General features: G+C 40.2%; 1 protein-coding gene across 1 annotated transcript in view; it reads left to right on the forward strand.

The window, feature by feature from the left end:
- The window catches only part of mmd (disintegrin and metalloproteinase domain-containing protein mind-meld), a 2,100,572-nt gene that overhangs the window by 1,771,611 nt on the left and 306,023 nt on the right, over positions 1 to 22,938 (forward strand). The window contains exon 24 of the mRNA XM_089595760.1: positions 9,246 to 9,258. Coding sequence (XP_089451886.1) covers positions 9,246 to 9,258 — 13 coding nt within the window. The remainder of the gene's footprint in view (positions 1 to 9,245; positions 9,259 to 22,938) is intronic.

The raw sequence follows: 22,938 nt of genomic DNA on the forward strand, positions 1-22,938 counted from the left end.
ACCTATAGTAAAATTTTTTGTGAATATTTTCGTCGTTTCCATTTTTTTACTTTATTATCGAATATGTAATATTCTGCAATGATAATGCATTTTATAGATTTTGCGACATTATCTACTTTGTTTAAATCAAACCATGCCATCAAAGGAGTTTTCCAATTATAAACTGATTTCTCTACCTTGTTTAAGGATTGTCAAGAGGTTGTTACAATCCAGGGCATTATTTTATTAATTATCGTATATTAAAATAATCATTTTTCTTAAATGAGATCGTTTCTACATAAATTTGAATTTTAAAATTTCGCGCGCAGCACCGACTTCCAACTAGTACTTAATAGTACCACCTATCTCTCCCCAGGTGGTAACCAACATCGCAAGTAAGAAAGCGACGTAAAGTATATAAGAAGGACTGTGTGACGACTGATAGATATCGATCCAAGATATGCAAATACGTGTATTGCATATCTCCTAAGCCACTCAAATTGCTTGAAGTACATATTCAATAAATATCACTGTACCAATATAAGACAATTTTTACAACTTGTTTTTCCACCAAAGCCTCTTCCTAAGTCCTATCTTCGGTTCTGGGTGCTCATGACCTCCCTCCCTGTAACTTAGGAGTGGAGACAGTTGACCCCGGGCCAACAAATCGACGATTGTAACACCCATTGGTCAACCTGGCGACCAACCCATCAAGGCCTCTACGCATCACTGCTCAAACGCCAGATCTCTCCTATGAGTCGGATTCCGAAGAATCAAACGGAGCCACTACACGCTAACATCGGACCTAGTACCACCATCGTTATTTAACTTAAAGGGAAGGCTTGAGACACTTGAGAGTAACTCCAATCTCTTCCAACTACACCCCCCTTGTTCAAAGTCGCCCACCCTCAAAGGCCACTTTTAACAAGGTATACAAAAATACAGAGAACTTACTCAAAATTAATACCCTTATAGTTAACTTCACTAAGAACGTTCCTGAATTTTCTCAATATTTTATATAGTTCATTTTTGTATTAAAAAATACTGCAAGATTGGATCTGGGGGAAGGTAAGTTAACCAATGCTTTAATAGTTAACACGTATTCTGTTTTCACAAAAACAGTTTTTACAGGTTAAAAAATGCAAAGATTAGTTCAAAAAAATTATATTGATAAAGTCTAATAATAAGGGATCAATTTGTCATCTTAAAACACACATGTTATGGCCTATTGTATAAAGAATTTTAATAAAGAAGCTCATACTTTCTGAGTTCACGAGATCATTGTGAACTTTACGTGAAAACACTGGCAACATATGATTATATATATGTATACACTTTACAGTACATGCGCCGGATGAATGTCATCTAACCTTGTCTGCTACGTGCGACAGTGCGACTTCTGCAAAGTAAACAAAGCCTCCTCTGACAGCAAGAAAGCTCCATTCAAACGTTTATTAATTAAAAATTGTATATAAAGTTTAATATTTGGTTTTTTTATCTTTTGCAAAATGATATGCGTATGAAAAAACAAAAAATAAGACAACTCGCATGACAGGTATTATAACTCAGGGTTGCAACTTCGAAGTGGAAAAATTGAGTAATGAGCGCTGTTGCCACGTTTCCATGCTCCAATTCCTAAATAAATTGACTAAATGAATGTATTTTATATTCTTTACGAAAATTGTCAACATCATTTAGTAATGTTTTTAAACAATATTAGATACTATAACCTGTACTATATGCACTAAAGAATAATTACTTCGCATTTAAATTTATATTTTAGAAGTTGGCGTCTCTACATTTTCCCTATGTTACAGTACAGGTCCCCCTTACCACTTCCCCCGCAAAATGATCCTCTTGATCATCCTTAAATTATAAACAGGAATTCTCATGTTACTGTCTTTGATTTTATAATTATGATTATCTTTTGTATTGCCTTTTCTTTCATATTCAGAATAACCATCTTTTTTAAAGAAAGTTTTCTAATAAAGTTCACGGAAAAGAACTTAATGAAAAATTTTTAAGTTACTTTATACAAATCTCCGTTAATAGTAAGAACACAAATAGGGCGCAAAGACCAGCTTATAATAAGTTGGTCATTTGTCAAACGTACAGCTAATTTTTTGTATTTTTGATTATCTAACTAACTTCTACATTATAATAATTATCATATTTAAGCATTTTATCTTAAAATTTAATGTGCTCATATTTTGGATAAGGTTACTTTTCTATGAAAGATTGTATGAAAAAAGCGAGGAATGAGAACCTTTTTCATTTTACTAATTCATTTTAAACTGGAAATGGGGGATGGGCGCACAGAGGGGCAAAGCCCTTCCAGTATATATATATATATATATATATATATATATATATATATATACACACTGAATGAATATAATATAAATGAATTCTATCCCATAAGTGGTGTTTTTGTTCTAAATTTATTAAAAGCGTTTTAACTACTCTACTTTAAAGATTTGACTTCCAAAAATCATCATGTTAGCAGTTCCAACTACTGTAGTGTATACTATCCTGATACTAATCTAACATTCATTTCAAAGACTATCATTAAGACATTAAAATACATTAAATGACAATAGATACTACAGTGAAAGAAAACAACATTATCAATTTAATAAGAAGTGGTTTTCAATTTTGTTGATTTAAGGAACGTATAAAATGATCCCTTTCTAAGCTTTGATGTTTTCTGACTACTTTTGGAACGCCTTTATTAATTAAACTAGTATTGAAATAGCTTCTTCACAATGAATCACTTGAGTTGTCTTTCTGTTAACCAGATGTGAGTAATAGACCACTTCTGCAACTGCTGACATAATAATTTTTAAAAGCAAAATGTTTAAAAATACTGATAACAAAGTTTAAAAAACAGACACATGAACTTTGAAATCGTTTCATTACTAATTATTACAGAACTCTTCATTTTAGTCCAAACGTAATGTATGAGCTTTATGTAGTAATTAAAAACATTGACATCTGCAAGAGATCAAGTATTCACACTAACTAATAGTTATACATGATTTTAAATGGACAATCACCTTTTATGAATTTTTTCTTTAACACCTACGCTTCTGTGACAGCTGAAATATTTTTTTTCTTATAAACAAGTATCATTTTAAGATACAAAAACTTTATTATGACCCAAAAAAGAACATTTTTTTTATTTTCTAAGGTTATACTCAGCAATAAAAAAAGCGTTATTAATTATTTGGCATAAGCATACGAAATAAATTACGCATTTTTTGTAACAACTCAAATACAACTTAAAGGAATTTGAGCTTCATTATAACCTACCGATTTTCCTACCGTTTTACACCAACTGCTAATTAACCAACGTATGGCTAAATACATTTTATAGTGTCAAAATAGCCATGTCTGAGCCTGTTAGGGCGCGATGATGAATATAAAACAAAAAAAAAAATTCATCTCAACTCAAGTCTCTGGTCAGTCATGATGTTTCTACATAACAAAATTGCTTTAAAATATAAACAATTATTGAGTATGTTCATCTCTTTAGTATTAGTTCTAAGGCAACACTTTGATGCGGCATATCTAATTTAAGACTTTTAACAATTACCCCACTTTTCCAATTTTTTTTTTGTTAAGTATTTATTAGATCTTTTACTCAATATACACTAAGGGTATGAAAATCTTTTTTATCAACTTATTATTTTACTATTTACATTGTGACTAGGTACGTTACATTGACAGGCAAAGGAACGTGTACGCTAGTAACAGTTTTGTGCTACATATAGACTAAAAAAAGGAGTGTTTCGGTAAATAAAAGTGCGGGATTAAGTTTGTGGACAGATTTATATGACGAACAAATCAAGACCGAAATCAGAAAAATAGAGTGAAAATTTGTGGAAAGCAAGAATTTTGGCCACTATTCATGCTTTTTTAACCACTGTGGGACGGTGGGGGTGAGCTAAGCTGGGGGCTGTTGAAAATCTGTGCAAGGATTGTAGGGAAAATAATATATCTGCTTGTGCCATCTGACATATGTTTAAGTTATAAAGCACATGTACGTTCTAACAAAAGTGAAGATGAAAAAATTACTCTTAATTCTTGAAAATATATAATTTAGTTTCATGTATAACGAAAATATAGATTTTTAGATGAACATTAATTTACTGCATCTAAGCCTATAAAGTATTAATCATGGTATAAAACATAATTTTTCTTTATAAAAGTATTTATGAGTTCTGTACGTTCATGTACAGATTTATTCCTATATGTTAAAGAAAAAAAAGTAATTGAAAAATTAGTGATTATTGTAAAATAATTTTATTACACAATTATACATTTATATGTACTGCATTCCTTTACAGCTTATACTAACGGATGTCTTCTTAAAAATAATAAAGGTTATTAGTAACCAATTGCTTATTAGGATTTAATAACTATTATATTTTTAACTTACAAGCAAAATAGTTTTATAGTCAGCGAACATAAAGTACTAAAACAAACTTAAATATTTTGTTAATTATTAAGTCTCAGTTTAAATTTCAGAAGAATGTAGTAACTATGACTTTGCTACTTTATGTTAAGTGTGGTTTGATGATTAGCGTAATCTTACATTAGAAAGTTATTTTATTATTACTATGATGGATATAAAGAAATCTTATGTTTTAAGATAAAGAATGTAAAAAAAAATTTAGGTTAATTCATTAACAATAAAAAAAATGAAGTTTAAAGCTGTCTTCAGACTACTTTTCGAAAATATTTTTAATACTTATAGATAATATTTCCCCTGCGTACGAATTTCTTATTACTCATACTATTTTTTGCTTTTGTCCTCACCTAAGTTTTTACTTTAACAATAATAGTTGTTTGATCATACAGTCAGAATAATTTCAAATGCGAGCTTAATTCAATGCACACACAGCATCGTAATTCATACGATTTTGCTTCTGTTTTTTTTATATCTTTGAAAACAGCAGTTAAGTTATAACAACTGTAATGTTAATAAGCGGTGTTAATAAATTTTTAAAATTTATTTGAGATTTGATACTCTTAACAAAGTTAAAATACATTCAAAACAGTAAGATACCGAAATTGCGTGACCATAGGGTATGTTGCGTAGGCAATGATTTTGTCAGTTTTATGTTAAATACAGTCATTATCATTACTATTAGGTTAAATTTATTGGCATTTGTAATCTATACATATCGTTATTAGTGATAATAGTATAACGTTTTGCCTCAAATTACAAATAGATGTATTGCTTGGGCATTGTTGATTTTATAAGGCTAAACAAAATTTGAATTACTTACTTAAGTAAAATAAACACAATTTTATTAGTTAAGTTTTTGGTGTAATATATTACAATTAGTGCCCAGCGTTATGCCGTTCAATGATTTATACTGTAACCCTCTACTTAATTTTCGAGCATAATTCTTTTACTTGTGAGTGTGTGTGTGTGTGTGTGCGTGCGTGCGCGCGTGTGTATGCGTGTGTGTTTATGTGTGTGTATGAGTATGCGTGAGTGAGTGCTTGCGTACGTAATTATATTAAACTAACACACACATACGACGATAAGCACTTTATTTATACCAAGAAAATACATTTACGGTGCCACTGTTATAAGACACGGAGTGCAGAGGAAACACACACGGTGTTGCATTCGACCCAGGCAAGATGTGAAAACATAGATATGGATGTGTGTTACTGTTCTTTATTGCGTTACGAAACATGCAACACGAGAAAATTTAATTTCTTGAAATTTTGAAAAAGTCGACCTTACAAATAGTAGTTTTGTCCTCAGTCAATAAGAAATGCGAAATTGCATAACATATTTTTTATTAATAAAAAATATTTGATAACGCAGAAAAAGTACCAAATAAATTAAACTACCAAATATTTACATGGTTATTCATTGCAAACTGTGTTGTTCATCGCTCTGTACCATAGTAACAAATTAGCTTGTGGCAGGTATACTAATAAATAAATGTTGTAGATGCAATTTTATTTATAAATCTGGAAAAAATTCCATGTATAGTCGTACCACCTATGCTGGTAAATGAATATCGATTATTAATAATCTGTAAACGTAAAAAATCTGAAAGAAAGGTTGTTGAAAGCTGCGAATTTTCCTTATTAAAATTAAAATAAAATCGCTAGTAACAATCCTAGGCAAGAAATAGTAATTTTCTTGCAATGAAGTATAACAAATATCTAAATATGGTAGCAAATTAAACCGCAAAAAGCAAATGATCTCATTGGTTTGAGTATTTATTAAAATAGAAACAGCAACGTGCTTTAAAATTAAGGTTATATTCATTCGCGTTAATTGTAACCGACGGATGCAAACTAATACACACGCACGGATGGACGGCAACTGTCATCTCTCTCAGTTTTTTCCTGTGGCTTGTAGACCACTAGCCTTACCCCTGAATTAAACAGACCAATATTCTTGCAGGCAGCAGTGTAAACACGCAGCACTGGCCACTTATTGGCCAGCAGCCGTACACAGCATGTGCATGTGTGCACGTGCGCATGCATACTTAACTGCTTGTAGACGAATGTGATATAGTATATCTATGTATTTTGGCTGGCAGCAGCGTAAACTCAGTGCTCCTAAGTAGAGAGAGAGAGAGAGAGAGAGAGAGAGAGAGAGAGAGAGAAAAAACAGTATTAGTATATCTACATAGGCGTAACAAAAAAAGCGTTCCACTTTGAAAATTTGACTGCCCAAGCAGAAGTCCAAGCCGTGTATAAAATGTTTTCACATCAAAAAAAATTTAAGAACAAATGATTATAACTGAAACTTGTTTTACCATGCATTATTGTAACGCTTGCAAAACTGACATGAATGTTAGAGAATCAGCATTTTTTTTAAATGGTATGTCAAAAATAATTTATTGAACTGGCTTAAAAATTTAGTGCAGTACTAAGTGAGGGACGTTTTAAAGTTATGTATTATGGAAAATATTATTGTTTTAGTGTGATGATACTTAAATATCTGAATAGCATATTTTAGTTCAAGAGTTATATTGGCTTCAAAATTTATAAGATATTGTTCACAAGAACAAAAAGAACCCATTATTTTAAGGTGCACACGCACAGAAGACAATAACTCACTTTTCTTGAAATTCTCTTAAACTCTTAATGGTTATTAATTAATTTTCACATTTCTAAGACATTCCTTATAAGAAAGTACGAATACCATTTTTATTCCTAAAGTTATCTTATTTGATTTTAGAGTTAAAGTCATTTTAGTGATGATTCCTATGAAACTGCGTTTTAAATTGAGGAGTTTTTAGTAACAACTTTCTGAAAAATAAAGTGGTTGACTCTAATATTTTGTTATTACAAATAGGTAAGGCACATTTTTTCACATAATTACAAAATCTTAGAAATTTGCATCTATCTAATAAAAATTGTCCAAGCCACTTTAAGTAAATGATCAAAATTACTTGCTTCTAATAAGAATGTTAAATGAATTAAATTTAAATTCTCCACTAATAATATTTAATAATAAGTGGTCAAGTCCTTAACTCTAGTTTGACTCGAAAGTTAGAGAAAAACAAAAGTTTTTAATGATGCAATCAACTAGGCCTTCTATTCAAATTTATAACTTTGTAAATGGCGAGATTGATTCTATGTTCAAAAACATACCTTTCAACTGTCTACAAGTGGCACAGATTTTTCCGAATCAAAAAATTTATTACTTTCATGTTTATGGTAAAATCAGATATTTTGTATACTTCTGAAAATTTCCTAAAAATTTTGATTCAAAATTTTATGGTTATTTGATTTGTATAGCATATTTTTGATTCTTAATTATAATACTTACTAGGCTTTTGCTCAAGTTCTATGAGTGACAAATTAGAACTGGCTTAAATCTAGAAGAAAGCGTCTGTGTTGTTAATTTTTTTTTATAGTAAAAAATATATTTTCCAGAGTATTCTATTACTTTCTAGTTATTAACTGTAAAAATTAAGAACTCATAGTAATACTTTTTGTATGCTCTGCTTTTTTCAGGCTTAAAAGACTCATTCGTATTTGAAAATCTAACCGAGCTAACTTTATCTCAATATTGGACTTAAAACTAGAATTTTAGTAGCTTTTATGTGTATTTACCAGTATTAATAAGTTTGTTGACTTCCTTTATAAAAAAACCAATAGACCTTCCCAAAGCTAAATATAAGAAAATTTAAACTTGTAAAGCTTACTCTCTTTTCCTTCTTCACAAACAAAACTTTATTTTTATCATCCACAGGCATTTTTTCTAAATCTTCATTATTTTTAAACATTAACCCCTAGCAGAACACCATGGATTACCACTTTTTTAAAACAACCGAAAGAGGGCCGTGCAATACATTCTTCCGCCCACCAAGAACAAATGCGAGAGTAACCATCAGGCGGTAAGGACTACTTTCGGCAGCAGGTGGCATGCAGAGACGGTGGAAAGAAGTGGGCAAGCGTGCTCCCTCTAACAATGCGCTGTGTGCACCATTCACGGCAGAGCAGGTGTTCGGCTACCTGAAGTGTCGCACAAACACTGTCCTGGGTCTGGATGGCATCACCTATGACAACTTAAGGAGGGCCTATCTGGGGGTGCACGTCCTGGCAGCTCTGTACGACGTGGTGTGGCGAATCGGGGAGGGTCCAGGTACATGAGGCCGGTCAAATACCATCCTTCTGTACAAGAAGGGTGACAGGGGTGACCTGCGAAATTGGCACCCAATCTTCCTGCGCAATACGACGCCTAAGCTATTTGTGGCCCTGCTGTTCGAAAGGGTGATAAGGTGGGTCACTACCAATGCTCGGTTCAGCGAGTCACAGAAAGGCTTTCTGAGTTTGGAGGGGTGCTTCGAGCAAAATTTTGTACTGGGAGAGTTGATGTGGGACGTCAAGGCCAGTGGAGGGAAAATGGTGGTAGCATGGCTAGACCTTGCCAGTGCCTTTAACTCTGTTCCTTATTCGTCCATCTTCCACACGCTGGAGGGACATGGCCTTAAAGTTAAGGTGATGCGCATCATAAGATCTTTATGCGCGAGCCTGTCTACTACCGTATGGGTGGCAGGCAGCACAACCGCCTCTATAAACATCGAGGCTGGCGTGCGACAGGGCTGTCCGCTGAGCCCAGACTTATTTAACTTGACCCTGGAGGTGCTGCTCCAGAGTGTGGTGGTGATGGATAAGGGCTACACGATAAAAGCAGGATGATATAGCAGCCTATTTTACGTGGACGATGAGGTCCTGATTGCAGGCTTGCTGGCAGGGATGAAAAGGCTGCTGAGGGTGGCGGAGGAGGTGTGATGGCAATCGGAATCGCCTTCAGTATCAGGAAGTGTGCCACGCTGTATGTGGTTGGCAGAGGAAACAGGGGCGTTTAACCGAGCGTCTTCGAGTTGCAGGGTGCCCGTTTGCCTGCGTTTGACTTCACAGAGGCCTAAAACCATCTGGGCGTACCCACCGGCTACCAGGTGAGCCATGACCCAGTTTCCAGCATAAGGGACCTTATTAGCGACGCCAAAAAAATTGGCGAGTCCCAGCTAGTGCCTTGGCAGAAGTTATACGCAGTGGAGACCTTTCTTCTCCCGTGCCTCAACCTTACCATGCAAGGGGCATCGGTCGAGAAGGAGTATCGACGGGTGGTCGACAAGGAGATACGAGGACTGGCCAAGACCTGGATGAACCTCTCTTGGCAGATGATCACTGAGCTGGTCACATCCCGTAGAAGCAGGGCAGCAGTAGGCTCCTCCCACTAGCTCGTAGTGGCGCATAGCAATCGGCTCCTGTACGCCAAGGACCCCAATATAAGCAAGCTGGCCACGGAGCTGCTGAAGGAGACCGCCTCTAGACGGCTGGGCATCTTGACAAGCAGCCATCCGCCACCAGGACCTCTTTCTGGGCCAGGGTGAGGCTAGCCACAGGCAGGATGTGGTCCAAGCTCATGCTGCGTTGGCATTGGTACCCGAAGAAGGTGATACTGGTCCTGGTCATCGAGGAGCGGGCTGAGCCACTGCTACCAATGAATAGGACCACCGTCGTCTATGCCTTGCGGTCGAGGCTCAGGGAGCACTACACGGGTTCTTTGATGGCCAAGAAGGATCAAGGCAAAGTGCTGGAGTTAACAAGCAGGAGCATCGTGTCAAACCACTTCCTGAGCACCAGCTAAAACACCTGCTTCTGCGACTGACGGCTTATACATCGCACTCGCCTCAACGTCCTGCCACTCAACACCACTATCCAGAGGATCCCGGAATTGGGCAGGAGGTGCAAAAGATACGGGGCTGGCGCCGTAACCCTGCAACACGTGATGTGCCACTAGCAGCGCTGACACAACAACTTACAGGACCGTCTCGTGACGGCCGCAAGATGCATCAGAACCCTTACCACCAACAGAACCCGGGCGAGCGGCAGCACTCCACCCCGACATCGTCGTCCATGACGAGGCCTCTCGCCGGGCCATTATCATTGACGTGTGTGTCCCCTTCATAAATAAAAGGAAGGCCCGTGGTCAGGCTTGCCAAGAGAAACTTAATAATTACCAGCCTATTGTGAACGAGCATTCTGGGCAGGGCTACCGCATCGAGGTAGAGGCATTCATCGTGGGGGCGCTTCGTGCGTAGGGAGGCCACAACGAGAGGGTCTTTGCCTTGCTGGGTAGTGGGCATGATGCAGTCCTTTATGGTGAGCAACACCATTGGATGGTCCCGAGACATTTACGTCCAGCATGTATCTGGAGTGTGGCAATACCAGGCGTGACGCCGAGCTTCTGTGCCCTCGAGTGTTCTCTGAACGATCGATTGTGTACCTTTCGATGATATTCTCTATGCTCACTATTAAATCGACAAATAGCTACGTGAGGTTACGTGATAAAAATAATACGAACAAAATAATAAACAGTCAGACCCGGTGCGATAAATGTGATAAGGCCTTGCCTAATATTTGAAGATATTTTAAGCTCATATTAAGCTACTGTTATTCATATGTTATACAATCTACTTACATTTATTGTATATTTTACAAAAAAAAAAAAAAAAAAAAAAGAAGATTAAAGCAAAACGGAAATAGTGATAATAATAAATAGCAAAAGACTGTAAAGAAAATATATATAGATATATGTACGATTATGCTCAAAACACTGAAACAACACCCACAAGAACAACTGTACTGGATAAAAATAGGAAGTCCACTATTGGAAGTAAATGTATTCTCTGTTCTTATCGCACAAGCCTTTGGACGTGACGGACGTGAAACGCATAAGCTTGTTTGTTTGTTTAATCTTTTGTCCCCAAGTTACCGAGTGGCTGCAGATAATGAGCCTGCCACAAAAGTTATACGCGAGAATAACGTACTTGCAATTCTTCTACCCATCAGAGAGAATGAAATATTAAAGTGTTCGTTATGTATATACTGTATCTATGAAGGTGCCAAAAAAATAGAGAACTTTATCTGGCATGCAAAGTAGCACCACAAGGACATACCCTTTGGATTCAGATGCTGAAACTGTGGCTCTGTGGCTTCAGAAAATAAACGACACACGCGCAAAATTGTCTCCGAGCACTGCATGGAGTACGTTACCGCGGTCCGGAGCATACGGGTGAGAGCAGTCGACGCAGAAAGACGTAGCAATGTAAGATAAGGGTGATTTTCGTGATCTGGAGAGGCCTAAGGCACTCATGCCACGAAGGGCTGGTGCCAGTGGTGACATAAATAATAGACCGGTGGTGGTGAAAAATGCTTCTCGTAACAAAAACGATCGCACACGTGCGTTAAAGAACATACAGAGTCTCTAGAAGAAAGAAGCGCAAAACATCAGTACAGAGGATCATGGCGAGTGACGACAACAGGTGAACTATCGATCTGTAAACGATATAAAACCACTTTAGCCAAATGGCAGCGCGCATAGATGGAGATGAGAAGTGTCCACGGGTGTTTGCCGAGGCTAGCCCACTATCAGAGAGTGACGAGTGCGGGTGCGCACCGTTTGCGAAGAAGGAGGTGGTTGAATGCCTTGGGCGGCGGGCGGACACACCACCTAGCCCTGATGGAATCAAATACTCTGACCTGTGGGGTGCTGATCCTGGCACACGAGTCTTCACGGCCTTGATTAATGAAATGTGAAGGCTTGAGGCTGTTCCCTCGTCGTGGGGAGCAACAAACACCATCCTGTTGCACAAAAAGAGCGACACCACAGAAATTAGAAATTAGCAGCCTATTTCTCTAGGTGACACGATCCCAAAGCTGTTTGCCACGATACTCTCCAACAGACTGAAGAAGTAGGGGAAGGCCAACCACAGGTTTAGTGACTTGCAGAAGGGATTCTTGAACAACGAGGGTTGCTTCGAGCGCAACTTTATGCTGCAGGAGGCGGTTGGGAGCGTTAGGGACCGAGCAGGACCGTTATGGGCTGCCAAGCAGGATCAGGAGCGTTATAAACTCACTGTACTCTGTATGTCAACTAGAGTGAAAGTGGCTGGTGGCACTATGACACCAATATGCGTTGATTCAAGCGTCAGATAGGGATGTTCTCTTACCCCTGACATCTTCAACCTGATCATCGCGATGATCGTGCGTAGTGTTGCCAGCGTTGACGAGGGCTGTGCATTTAGAGGCCGCCGCGTTAACAACCTCTTCTACGCTGATGAGTGCACGCTCCTGGCAAGCTTTTTCAAGGGCATCAAACGCCTCTTGGAGGTGATCGTGATGAGCCCACGAGCGATTGGCAACACTTTTAACTCAGCTTAATGCGCGACGCTATACATCGTCAGTGGGAGAGAGAGCAAAGTCCGACCCACAGAATTCACAATACAGGGAGCACGATGCCCACTTTTGATGGGACATAGATTAACAAGCATTTTGTTGCACCAACGGGCTACCAAGTCCAGCAGACATCAATATCTACATTATGGGACCTTCTGGAGAGTGCAAGACAAGTCGGTGACTCCCTGCTGGCACCATGGCAGAAGCTCGATGCGGCTGGCTGCTCCCTTCTGCCACGCATGGAGTTTATGATGAGGAAGGCATAATTAAGAAGAAATACCTGTCCACAGCCGGAAAGAAGATCAGGAAGTTAGCAAAGGAGTGGCAGAGCCTCCCTAAGTGAGCGCGCGTGGAGTTCGTATATCTGCCCCAGGGTGAAGGTAGGCTTCTTCCGCTGGCCGATGTGTACGATGTACTCACTGTGTTTCACAGCTACAGGCTCCTTAATGTGAGGGATCTAGCAGTAAGATTGCTGGCAGAAATACTCCTAAAGAAGATTGCATTAGAAAGGCTGAGAACACACGCAAACAACACCGACATCGCGCGTTATCTCTCTGGTGACATGGATCTACTAACATCTGGCGCCAGGACCTCCTTCTGGGCTAAAATTCGCAAAGAAACAATCAGTCTTAGAAGAAGGATCGACATACGCTGAAAATGGTGCACTGACACAGAAGCACTTGGCTTGGAGTGCGGCGAGCAGGGTGAGATGCTGCCCCCAGGGGGTAGACAGCGAGTCATGAACGCTTTACACCATGGACTGGTGGAGCTCTACGAGTAGAGACTCCTTAACAAATGCGATCATGGCAAGGTGTTCGAGATTACAAGGAAGTCAGCTATCTTCAACCATTTTCCTCGGAGCGGCAGAAACACGCACTTCTGTGACTGGGGCATAATGTGCTGCTTCTTGTCGTGGCTATCCACAGAATAACTTATACAAAAAACTTATTTTCTACTTAAATTTTCTATGTGCTCTAAGCCATAATCACCATTATCTTAACAATATATTTGGTCGTTGAACATGAAATTAAATTTTTTTTCTAGGTCTGATGTTGAAAGACTTAAGTATATTGAAGGTGTAGTAAATTAAAAAAGTTAAAATATGTTTAAATAGTGTACACACGTATAAGTGATTGCATACAGTAGTCGATGTTCTGCGAGATAATGAAACTATTTTTAAAGGCTTAAAAGATACTTAAAAAGTAGCAGATAGCCACAAAGGGTAGCTACCAATAAAAAAATCATTATATACGTAGTAGAACTACAAAAATTGGTTAGGGTCTAAAATTAAAGAAAATACTAGTTTTGTAAGAAAACTTGGTTAACAAATTATAAGGACAAAATATCTAGAAAAAATTAGTATCTTAAAAACACAAATCAAGAAGAAAAAAAGCTATACGTGACATAAATATACAAGCTTAAATAAAAAATGCAAGACCAAGCAAATGACAAAAAGTATTTTACGTAGAAAATGCGATGAATAAGTACAGAAAAATAATATATCAAAAAAAACCAACAAGTAAAAAATAGCGTTCTAGTAACAACATAGATGTTTCAGGTAATCAACTTTGTCAAAAAGATTTGACAACTTAAGTAAAACTGAACATAATTCAAGTTTTCAAATAACAAAAAATATTAACATCAATACGGCGACACCATTATTTAGCAAGTACTTGAATGTAACTTTTATTGTTCTCCGTTTAAAGTGTTGCTTTTGTGTTACAGTAATGTTTTTTTTTGTGACTATGTTATTTAATTTACGTACCTTAAATGATTAAGTACAACGTTACTAGGAACACCATTTTTTATATCAAATTTCTTTGACAAAATTTCTTATCTCTATCAACTATGTTAACTTTACTGTTGTCCATAACTTTTTCAGCGCCTGTTGTCTTGTTTTAATGTCTAATATTTTCTCTGCACAAATTCTGTTTCCTTGTTTTGCGAAGTCCAACCGCTTTTCTTTTAGCTTAATCGTTAATATTTTTTTAAGCGTCTTTGTTTACTTATTGGCTTGTAATTTTTTACTTTTTTTTTCTAGATTTAGTCCTTTAACTTAAAAATCAACTTTTTTTAACATGGCTTCACCTTCTCTGATTCGAAACCATAACTTCTAAGTGATGTGATTTATAAGTTCCTTACGCTTACTCCATTTTTTGAAGTATTTTTTATGCTATAATCCAAATCTGACTGTTTAAAAAGTTTTACTATCTGTTTTATAATCCTAAAGTATTCACAACTTTCTTATTACTACAACTTGTTTTTACAGTTTCCTTATTTTCCTGCAGAATATTTTTTACTGCCTGCAACTACTTGTTCGTGTGAATACTGTCACAACTACAAAGAGGATCTTATCATTGAATAAATTAAGAAATATCTAACCATATGCTTCATCATCAGAATGATTCACAAGTTGTTACTGTAGCAAAGATTAAAAAGTTAAATGACTGATACATTTTTAACACTTATAAATATTGAAACGGCTTATAGGCTACGAAAAAGCTACCATAACCTATATCGAAAATTAATAAAACCAAATTTAGCGGTTGTAATGTAAAAAGAGGAACACATTTTAACCAATTATGACTTACATTTTAAACAATTTTTATATTAGTAAGCTTGCAAAAAAGCTGTAAAAGTAATTTATCACTAAGAGTAACAAAAATCAACGTACTGAACATTTGGTAAGACAAAAAGTAATTCATGCACGAAATAATTGCTTTGTTATTGACTGATTGCATTCTTTAATATACTATTTTGTGTATTGTTCTTCAGATATCAAAAAGTGTTTTTATTTATACTTATTTTAGGCTGTGCAAACTAATGAAAACAAAGTTTTAAACTTTATTTTACAACATATCCCTTTTCTTCATTTATTGGCAGGCAACTAGGTAAAATAGGAAGGCTAAACAGTATGTATAATAATTGTTAAGTAGCTGGCTGAGATGGAGAAGAAAAACAAAAGTGTAGTATTGAGTACGGAACTAATAGTCTCTAGTAAAGTGTTAGTTTGTGAGAGTTTTTGTTTGCTCAGCGTATAAATACTTATTTATGAAAAAAGTGGTTAACTGAGGTATTTCGCTGGAGGCTTACGTTTAAAAAGACTAAGATCTAAGAAAAAATCTCTAGATGATAAAAAATAAGTTCTGTCTGTGAATAGAAAAAAAGGAGTAAGCCTTGTTTGTATTGATTTTCTTTTAGTAGCTTAGGAGAGTTAAACAATAGTTAGAGATTTTTCCATAACTCAAGTTAACATACTAATTTTTACTCATTATATCTCATTTTAAGTCTGATTTGGAGATAATGATAATTCTGTTAGAATTGAAAGTATCGTTAAACCCTTTAGACATTTAATAGGTGTCGTATAAAAAAAACATTACTACAAGAATATTCATAAAATTTTGACTGTAAGGAATCAAAAAATAATATAATACTATGTTTAATATCGTATGTTTTTTTTTAAGTTCCTAATACACTGCTTTTCATGAACCTTTACCTAAATTAGTTAGATTAGCTATTCTAGCGCAATTTTGGTAGAAGAGTATGTGAAAAAATAGTCATAAATTAAAAAAAAGCTTGTTTAATCCGAAAAAACTTCTTCATCTATAGTTAAAATTCGTCCATTTTTTAAGCCGTTAAAAATTTAGTTAACTACTTTTACTTCATCCGTTACTAAATACTTCCACAGTAGTAGAAGAGTATACATATACGAGTCGTTGCAGATAAAAGAAGTTGAGTAAGCTAAACGGTCGAATTATTTTTGAAGGCATAACGAATACTTAAAAAAAAAACAGTGACATCAAGTAAGAAGTATGTTTGATGATAGAAAAGGCATAAAAAAGCACCTTCTGCGGTCGGATTGTAGGAAATAGAAGAAAAAAAAAAATTATTTTCATAACAAGAAGCAATCGAAGGACAAAGATGTTAAGCTAGACTTTCATGTAAGAAAAGGTATCTGAGTTTTAGTGAAACCAGATGGTCCGTCGAAGAAAATGTATAACAAAAAAATTAAAAATAATAAAACAAACCAAAAAGCAGCAAAAAAAAACATAATTTGAACAAAAAAAAAAAAACGACAAAACTAATTTAACAAAAAAAAAGTTGACGTATGAAAAGGTTCGATGAGTTAATAAATTAGAAACTGGAAAACGCAGAAATTAAAAGAAAAAACATGTCACTGAAGTCATGCTTATTAAAGGTCAAAAAATATTTAAAATGACTGGATGGGTGAAGTACAGCTGTTAAAAACAAAGTTTTTTCAAATTCAAGTCCGTTAATTTATTTTTTTTAATAGTGAAAAAAAAAAACCTTTGCTGCATCGCAAAAGTAACTTTCCTAACAGACAACAAGAATGATTACTCAAGAAAAACCAGTCATATGTGTAAAAAACAAAAGTTGAAGATCCCTCTTTATTCACTGTTCAACGACTAAAGGTATAAACCTATAACTTCTTGTCATACTATAAACTTGAGGCTTGATAAGGTAGAGAAAGCATATTGTAAAATTAAAAACGAGGTATCTGGAATAGTCAATAAATCTGGAAAATTACTAAATAGTGAGGAAAGATGGTTACGTATGCAAATTTATGACTTAATAAAGCAAATTCAATGGGGTCAACGAGAATGCCCAGGAAATCAACTGATTCAGGCAGAATACTGATTTTTTAGAAAAGGGACGTATTTTTAATTACTAACTGTAGGGGTATTTTACTTCTTTCAATTAACTGTAAGGTACTTTCTGATATCTTTCTGGACAGACTAACACCTTTTGTAGAAGACACTGTACTGAGTGACCAGTTAAGGTAGTTCAATCGGCCCAGTGGTACTCCACTCAACAAAATGGCATAAAGATCATGCTGTCTCGTAACCGTACAAGAAAGTTGATAACCTCTGTGCTCTTTTTTTGTTCACTTGTTGCACAGAATGACAAAATCAGAGTTCTACGCATCTGTCAGCATAACGCTCCATAGCAACTGCAGTCTCTCTCTCTCTCGCGTGGCTCATATAACGAAGCAAAACAATACGTGATTTAGGTTAAAATATTTCTAAATCTAGTACCGATTGCTGTATTTATTAAAATCATATCTTAATTCTTGTTTTCTAAACTGTTACATACTATTTTTTTTAATTTCTAGAAGAGATACTTTTTATATAGTTAGATGAAATATCATTTCCTAAAAGTTTTTCCGTATACTCATGTGTAGAAAGTATCAAATTTGAATCTGAATATCTTGAAAATAAGTACCACTTGCTGCCTAAAAAAAAATATTACACTATCCGTTGAATTCTTAATGATAACGTACTAAAAAAAATCAAGTCTAGATGAAAATCAATTTTTTGAGTTAACTACCTTAAGAAACCTGCTTACTCTGTAGAAGTCTTTTAATATAGATTTAGATGTAACAGATCGACAACCGACCGAATGTTTAGGATTTGACGAATAATAAGGGACAGTGGGAGAACAACAAAAATTTAAGCCACTTTTCATACTCGTTCGCTTCATGATTCTACATTCCTTTCGTGAGAGTCAAAGCTTTTTTCACGAGAGACTTTCAACCCTTCATGCAATTTTACGATTTAAAGTGCTGTTATAGTACTTTTTGGAGGTCAATCAAGCACTATCCGTATATTTTTAACAGTTTTTACAAAGTTAGATAGAATCTCGTTAAGTTAGCATTAACAAAGAATCGCAAAGATAATTTTAAAATATGTGAAACGTACTGCTGTTCTACGGGTTCAGATTAAATTTTTTTTTTGTAATCTATTAAAAAAATAGCTTTGGTAATCTATAGATCGCATGAATTGTAAGAATAAAAAAGTTGTAAATAAATCTCAAAGTGGTTCCACTAAGTAAAAAGACAAGGTATTTTTTTTTTAACTTTAATTGAATAAGTAGTAACAGATTATAGAAATCAATGACAAACAACTTTACATTTTATCCAATTCAAACACAGCTCTTTTTTCTAAAGTAAAGAACTCTATTTTTTTTTTATTACATCTTTCGAAAAAAATTAGATTTTTTATTAAAGTGCGCCGCAGTAATAGCTGAAATTTATGTTTCCTTATCATGCTTTCTCTGTTAGCAGGTGAAACATGAATGCCTGACTTTTACATGTTTTCGGGTTGTGAAAAACCAAACTTTTTGGAATATGTTTGTATTTGTATTTTAAAAGCATAGTAAGTGTATGCGTCTACAACCACGCTCTCAAAAGTGACTGTCAAATTTGGGAAGAATTCAAATTGACTATATAAATCAAGACGCAAAACCCCAGATAACTCGAGAGTATTTCATATACCATAACTTGAAAAATTAATCCTGTTTGGTTTCGCGCCCGAGCGCGACAGCCGAGCGAGGCGCTGCGTGCACTTCCGCCATGCTCACGGGCTTCCGCCTTGCCGGGAGCCGCCTCTGCGTTCGGGCACTTGAGCACTGCTCTCCGAGACGATCGGACGATTGTCCCGCTCACACTCACGACGCCTCTCACGCTGTAACTAACCCTCTTGTACAAGATCTAATAAAGTGTTTTACCAAACATTGGTCCTTCGAGCCGGATTCCGCGGAGATAACCAGCGACCAGCAGCCCAGAGGACAGCCGGTGGTTCCACATTATTTGAAGCAATGTAAGTATAAGTGACAAACAAAGCGCGAACATGGCCGCCGCGGTCGCCATAGTGCCCGTGGCCCGGCACCAGTCATTCGGCCACGGCAATGTCGAAGCCGTGTCGCCCTGCACGCGTGAAATGTTGTGAGGGACTGCCGCGCGGCTGACAGAGCTCGCGGTCCAGTCATTTGGCCCAGCCACGGCGGCAAGCAGGCTGTGTCGCTGACGGCCAAAGTTAACGAGTGTATAAACGTGGCCCGGCTTCATCAAGCCGCCATTGTTGCGGTGATCCGCCGACGGCCTCCTTGTCGGCCGTGGCGGCCATCTTGTCCGCTCAAGCGCGTCGCCTGCTGATTCGACTCGAATTGTCGACCCCCCTAACACCGCCAGCTGTGGCTCGGTGGCATATTCCGCTCAAGCGTCGAATACTAATGTTTCAGAATGGACGAAGGCTGGACCGCGCTGTTCGGTGCTCAGTCGGCTCTAGCCGAGGTTGTTGGCCACCTGGCCCGCACCATTCATGAGATGGAGCCAGCCCGCTGGAGCTCGGGCATGGTAGAAGCGAGGTTAGAGTTGCTCGGCGGATATTGGGGCGATTTTCAATCCAACCATCTCAAGCTCATCGAAGCTCCGCCACCGAAAAAGGCGTCTCGGTTGGTCCAGCTGTACACTGACGTGGAAGCGCACTACCTCGACGCACGGTCTTGCCTCTACGACGCGAGAGACTCCCTGGCGCCGGCACCTGTCCCTCCCGGGCCATTTCCGGGCCCAGGGAACCCGGCTTCGGGCCGTGGGCCTCGCTTGCCAAGAATCAGCATTCCGAACTTCTCCGGGAGACGAGAAGACTGGGAGAGCTTCCGTGATCTCTTCCGAGCGCTGATCCACGAGGACTGCCAACTCACCAACGTCGAGCGCCTGTTCTATTTGAAGTCGCTCGCTCAGGGAGACGCTAAGACGGCCCTCGATACGGTCCAGGTAGCCGAGGCCAATTACTCTACGGCATGGGCTCTGCTTGAAGCGCGCTACGAGCACAGCCGCCTTCTCGTCCACGACCATGTCACAGCCCTGCGGAACATCAAGCCACTCAGAGACGAGTCCGCCCGTGGGTTGCAGAGCCTCTTGGACACCCTGGAAAAACATCGCGACCAGCTTCGCGCCTTAGGTCATCCCGTAGCCGGCTGGGACGATTGGTTTGTCTCGTGTGGAATGACTTGCATGGATCCAGCGACGAGGCGTACATAGGAGGAGGAGCTCCAACGGTTGGAGAGTACCGTTTCTGGCTCCGAGGTTGACGTCGCCACATTCGCCACCTTGACCGACTTTCTTCGGCGCCGTTGCCGCGCCGCCAGCTCTGTCAAAGCCTCGCAGCCCGCACGTCCCTTCAGCGGGACAGCCGCACGCTCGAACCTCTCGACATCAGGACGCAATTACCACGCCCTCGCCACGAGCAACGATACGCCGTCGTGCCCGGCATGCCACGAGGGCCATTATCCCGGGCGTTGTGCGCAGTTCCAGGGGCTTGATGTACGCGCACGGAGGGAGCTCCTCGTCTACCAGGCACGGCTGTGCTTCAATTGCCTCCGACCCGGGCACGCTGTGAAGTACTGCCCCTCCCGGTCGGCTTGCCAATATTGCCGAGAGCAGTATCACAGCTCACTGCACGACGGTGCCCGTCGCCGCCACTCGGGGCAGCCCGACGGCTCTACATCATCAAAGCAGCCCCGCACGGACCCGCCCACCTCTTCATCGGGAGAGCACTCGACTGACGCGTCACCTCAAGCGTGACTAGCCGTGCTTCCGACCGCCCTCGTCCATCTGAGCGGTCCTCCTGGTCGTCGAGTTCCGGCCCGAGCGCTGATCGACGCGTGCTCCGAGGTCACCGTCATCTCTGCGACTCTCGCGCCTGGTCGGCGCACGACTAGAAACCATCGAAGCCAGCATCTCCGGCGTCGGTGGCGAGTCCGCCGTCCGGTCCAGAGTCCGGGCCCATCTCCGCCTCGAGCTTCCAGGGCCCGCACGCACCACCGGTCGCGCTGACAGCGCTGTGTTTGCCCAGGCTCGGCCTGGTATCCCCCTCCACCCCGCTGCACCCGGAGGCAATCCGGCAGTGGGCTGACTGCGAGGGCCTCGCCGATCCTTCGTTTGGCACGCCACAACGCGTTGACCTCCTCATCGGCGCCGACTACTACCACTTGCTGCTACGACCCGGCTACACTGAACGAGGAGAAATCGTCGGGCAGCGCACAGTCTTCGGCTGGGTATTGGCAGGCCGTGCCGTCGGGCTCGCTCCAGGTACGTTGGCCGTCTGTGCAGCCGCCCAATCCGACGTGGCTCCGCCTTGGCACAACGAGCTTACCGCTCTGCTACAGCGGTTCTGGGAGATGGAGGATCTTCCTCAGGCTCACCGCCGCTCAGATGAGGACATCGAGTGCGAGCGTGCGTTCGCAGACCACCGACGCGCCGCGGACGGACGGTACATCGTGCGCCTCCCGCTGAAGGGCAGCGGTTCGCTTCTTCTTGGCGACAGTCTTCAGAGCGCCAAGGCCTCCTTGGCAGCCCTGCAACGCCAGCTTCGGCGAAGCCCCGACATGGCTGTGGAGTATAGTCGATTCATGGCTGACTATCTCGCGATGGGCCACATGCGCCCGCTCACCAGCGCTGAGCTTGCAGCTACAGCTGGGCCCGTCAACTACATCCATCATCATGGCATCTGGCAGCATGCTGATCGCGGGCGCAAGCTCCAAGTAGTCTTCAACGCGTCCAACCCGACTTCCAGTGGCCACAGCTTGAACGACGTCCTCCACGCTGGACCCAGACTCCAAGCCGCGCTCCCATCGGTGCTCATGCGCTGGCGGCGGCACCGCATCGCCTTCTGCAGCGACATCCGCATGATGTTCCAGCAGATTTGGATCGACTACCGTGACGTCGACCTGCAGCGGATCGTCTGGGCTGCCGATCCCAGCCAGCCTCCAACCCACTACCAGCTGCTCACTGTGACTTACGGCGAATCATGCTCGCCTTACCTGTCGCTGCGTACCCTCCAACAGCTATGCCAGGACGAAGGCCACAACTGGCCCGAAGCTGTGTCAGCCGCCCTGTGTGACCGCTACGCCGACGACTTTCTCTCCGGGGCCGACGACGTCACCGCGGCTCGGCGCCTCCACGACCAGCTGAGCGGGCTCATGAAGGCCGGCGGCTTTCCCCTGCGGAAGTGGGTGGCCCATGTCCGCGAGCTGCTCGACGATCTGCCTGAGGACGTCCGCTTACGTCCGACCTGGGAGCAGCTCAGCGCTGAAGGCCTCGTCAGCGAGCTCGGGGTCAAGTGGGATCCACCGTCGGACTGCTTTCAGTTGACGCCTCCACCACTCCAGCCGCAGAGCACAAAGCGGACGATGCTCGCGTGTTGAATGCCAAGCTCTTGCTCCAGGATCTCTGGCGCGCCAGACTGGGCTGGGACGAGCCTGCGCCGATCTCAATGACTCGCCGATGGGCAGAATTTACCGCCGAGCTCCAGGCCATCTCCACCTTCACCTTACCGCGCTGGATCGGAGTCGGGCCTTCTTCCGAGCTTCACCTGCACGGCTTTTCGGACTCCAGTAGCCGCGCGATGGCAGCTGTCA

Source organism: Copidosoma floridanum, unplaced genomic scaffold (assembly GCF_036245765.1).
Source record: "Copidosoma floridanum isolate Cflo_tuat_1 unplaced genomic scaffold, Cflo_Japanese_pri ptg000027l, whole genome shotgun sequence".
NCBI lineage: Eukaryota > Metazoa > Arthropoda > Insecta > Hymenoptera > Encyrtidae > Copidosoma > Copidosoma floridanum.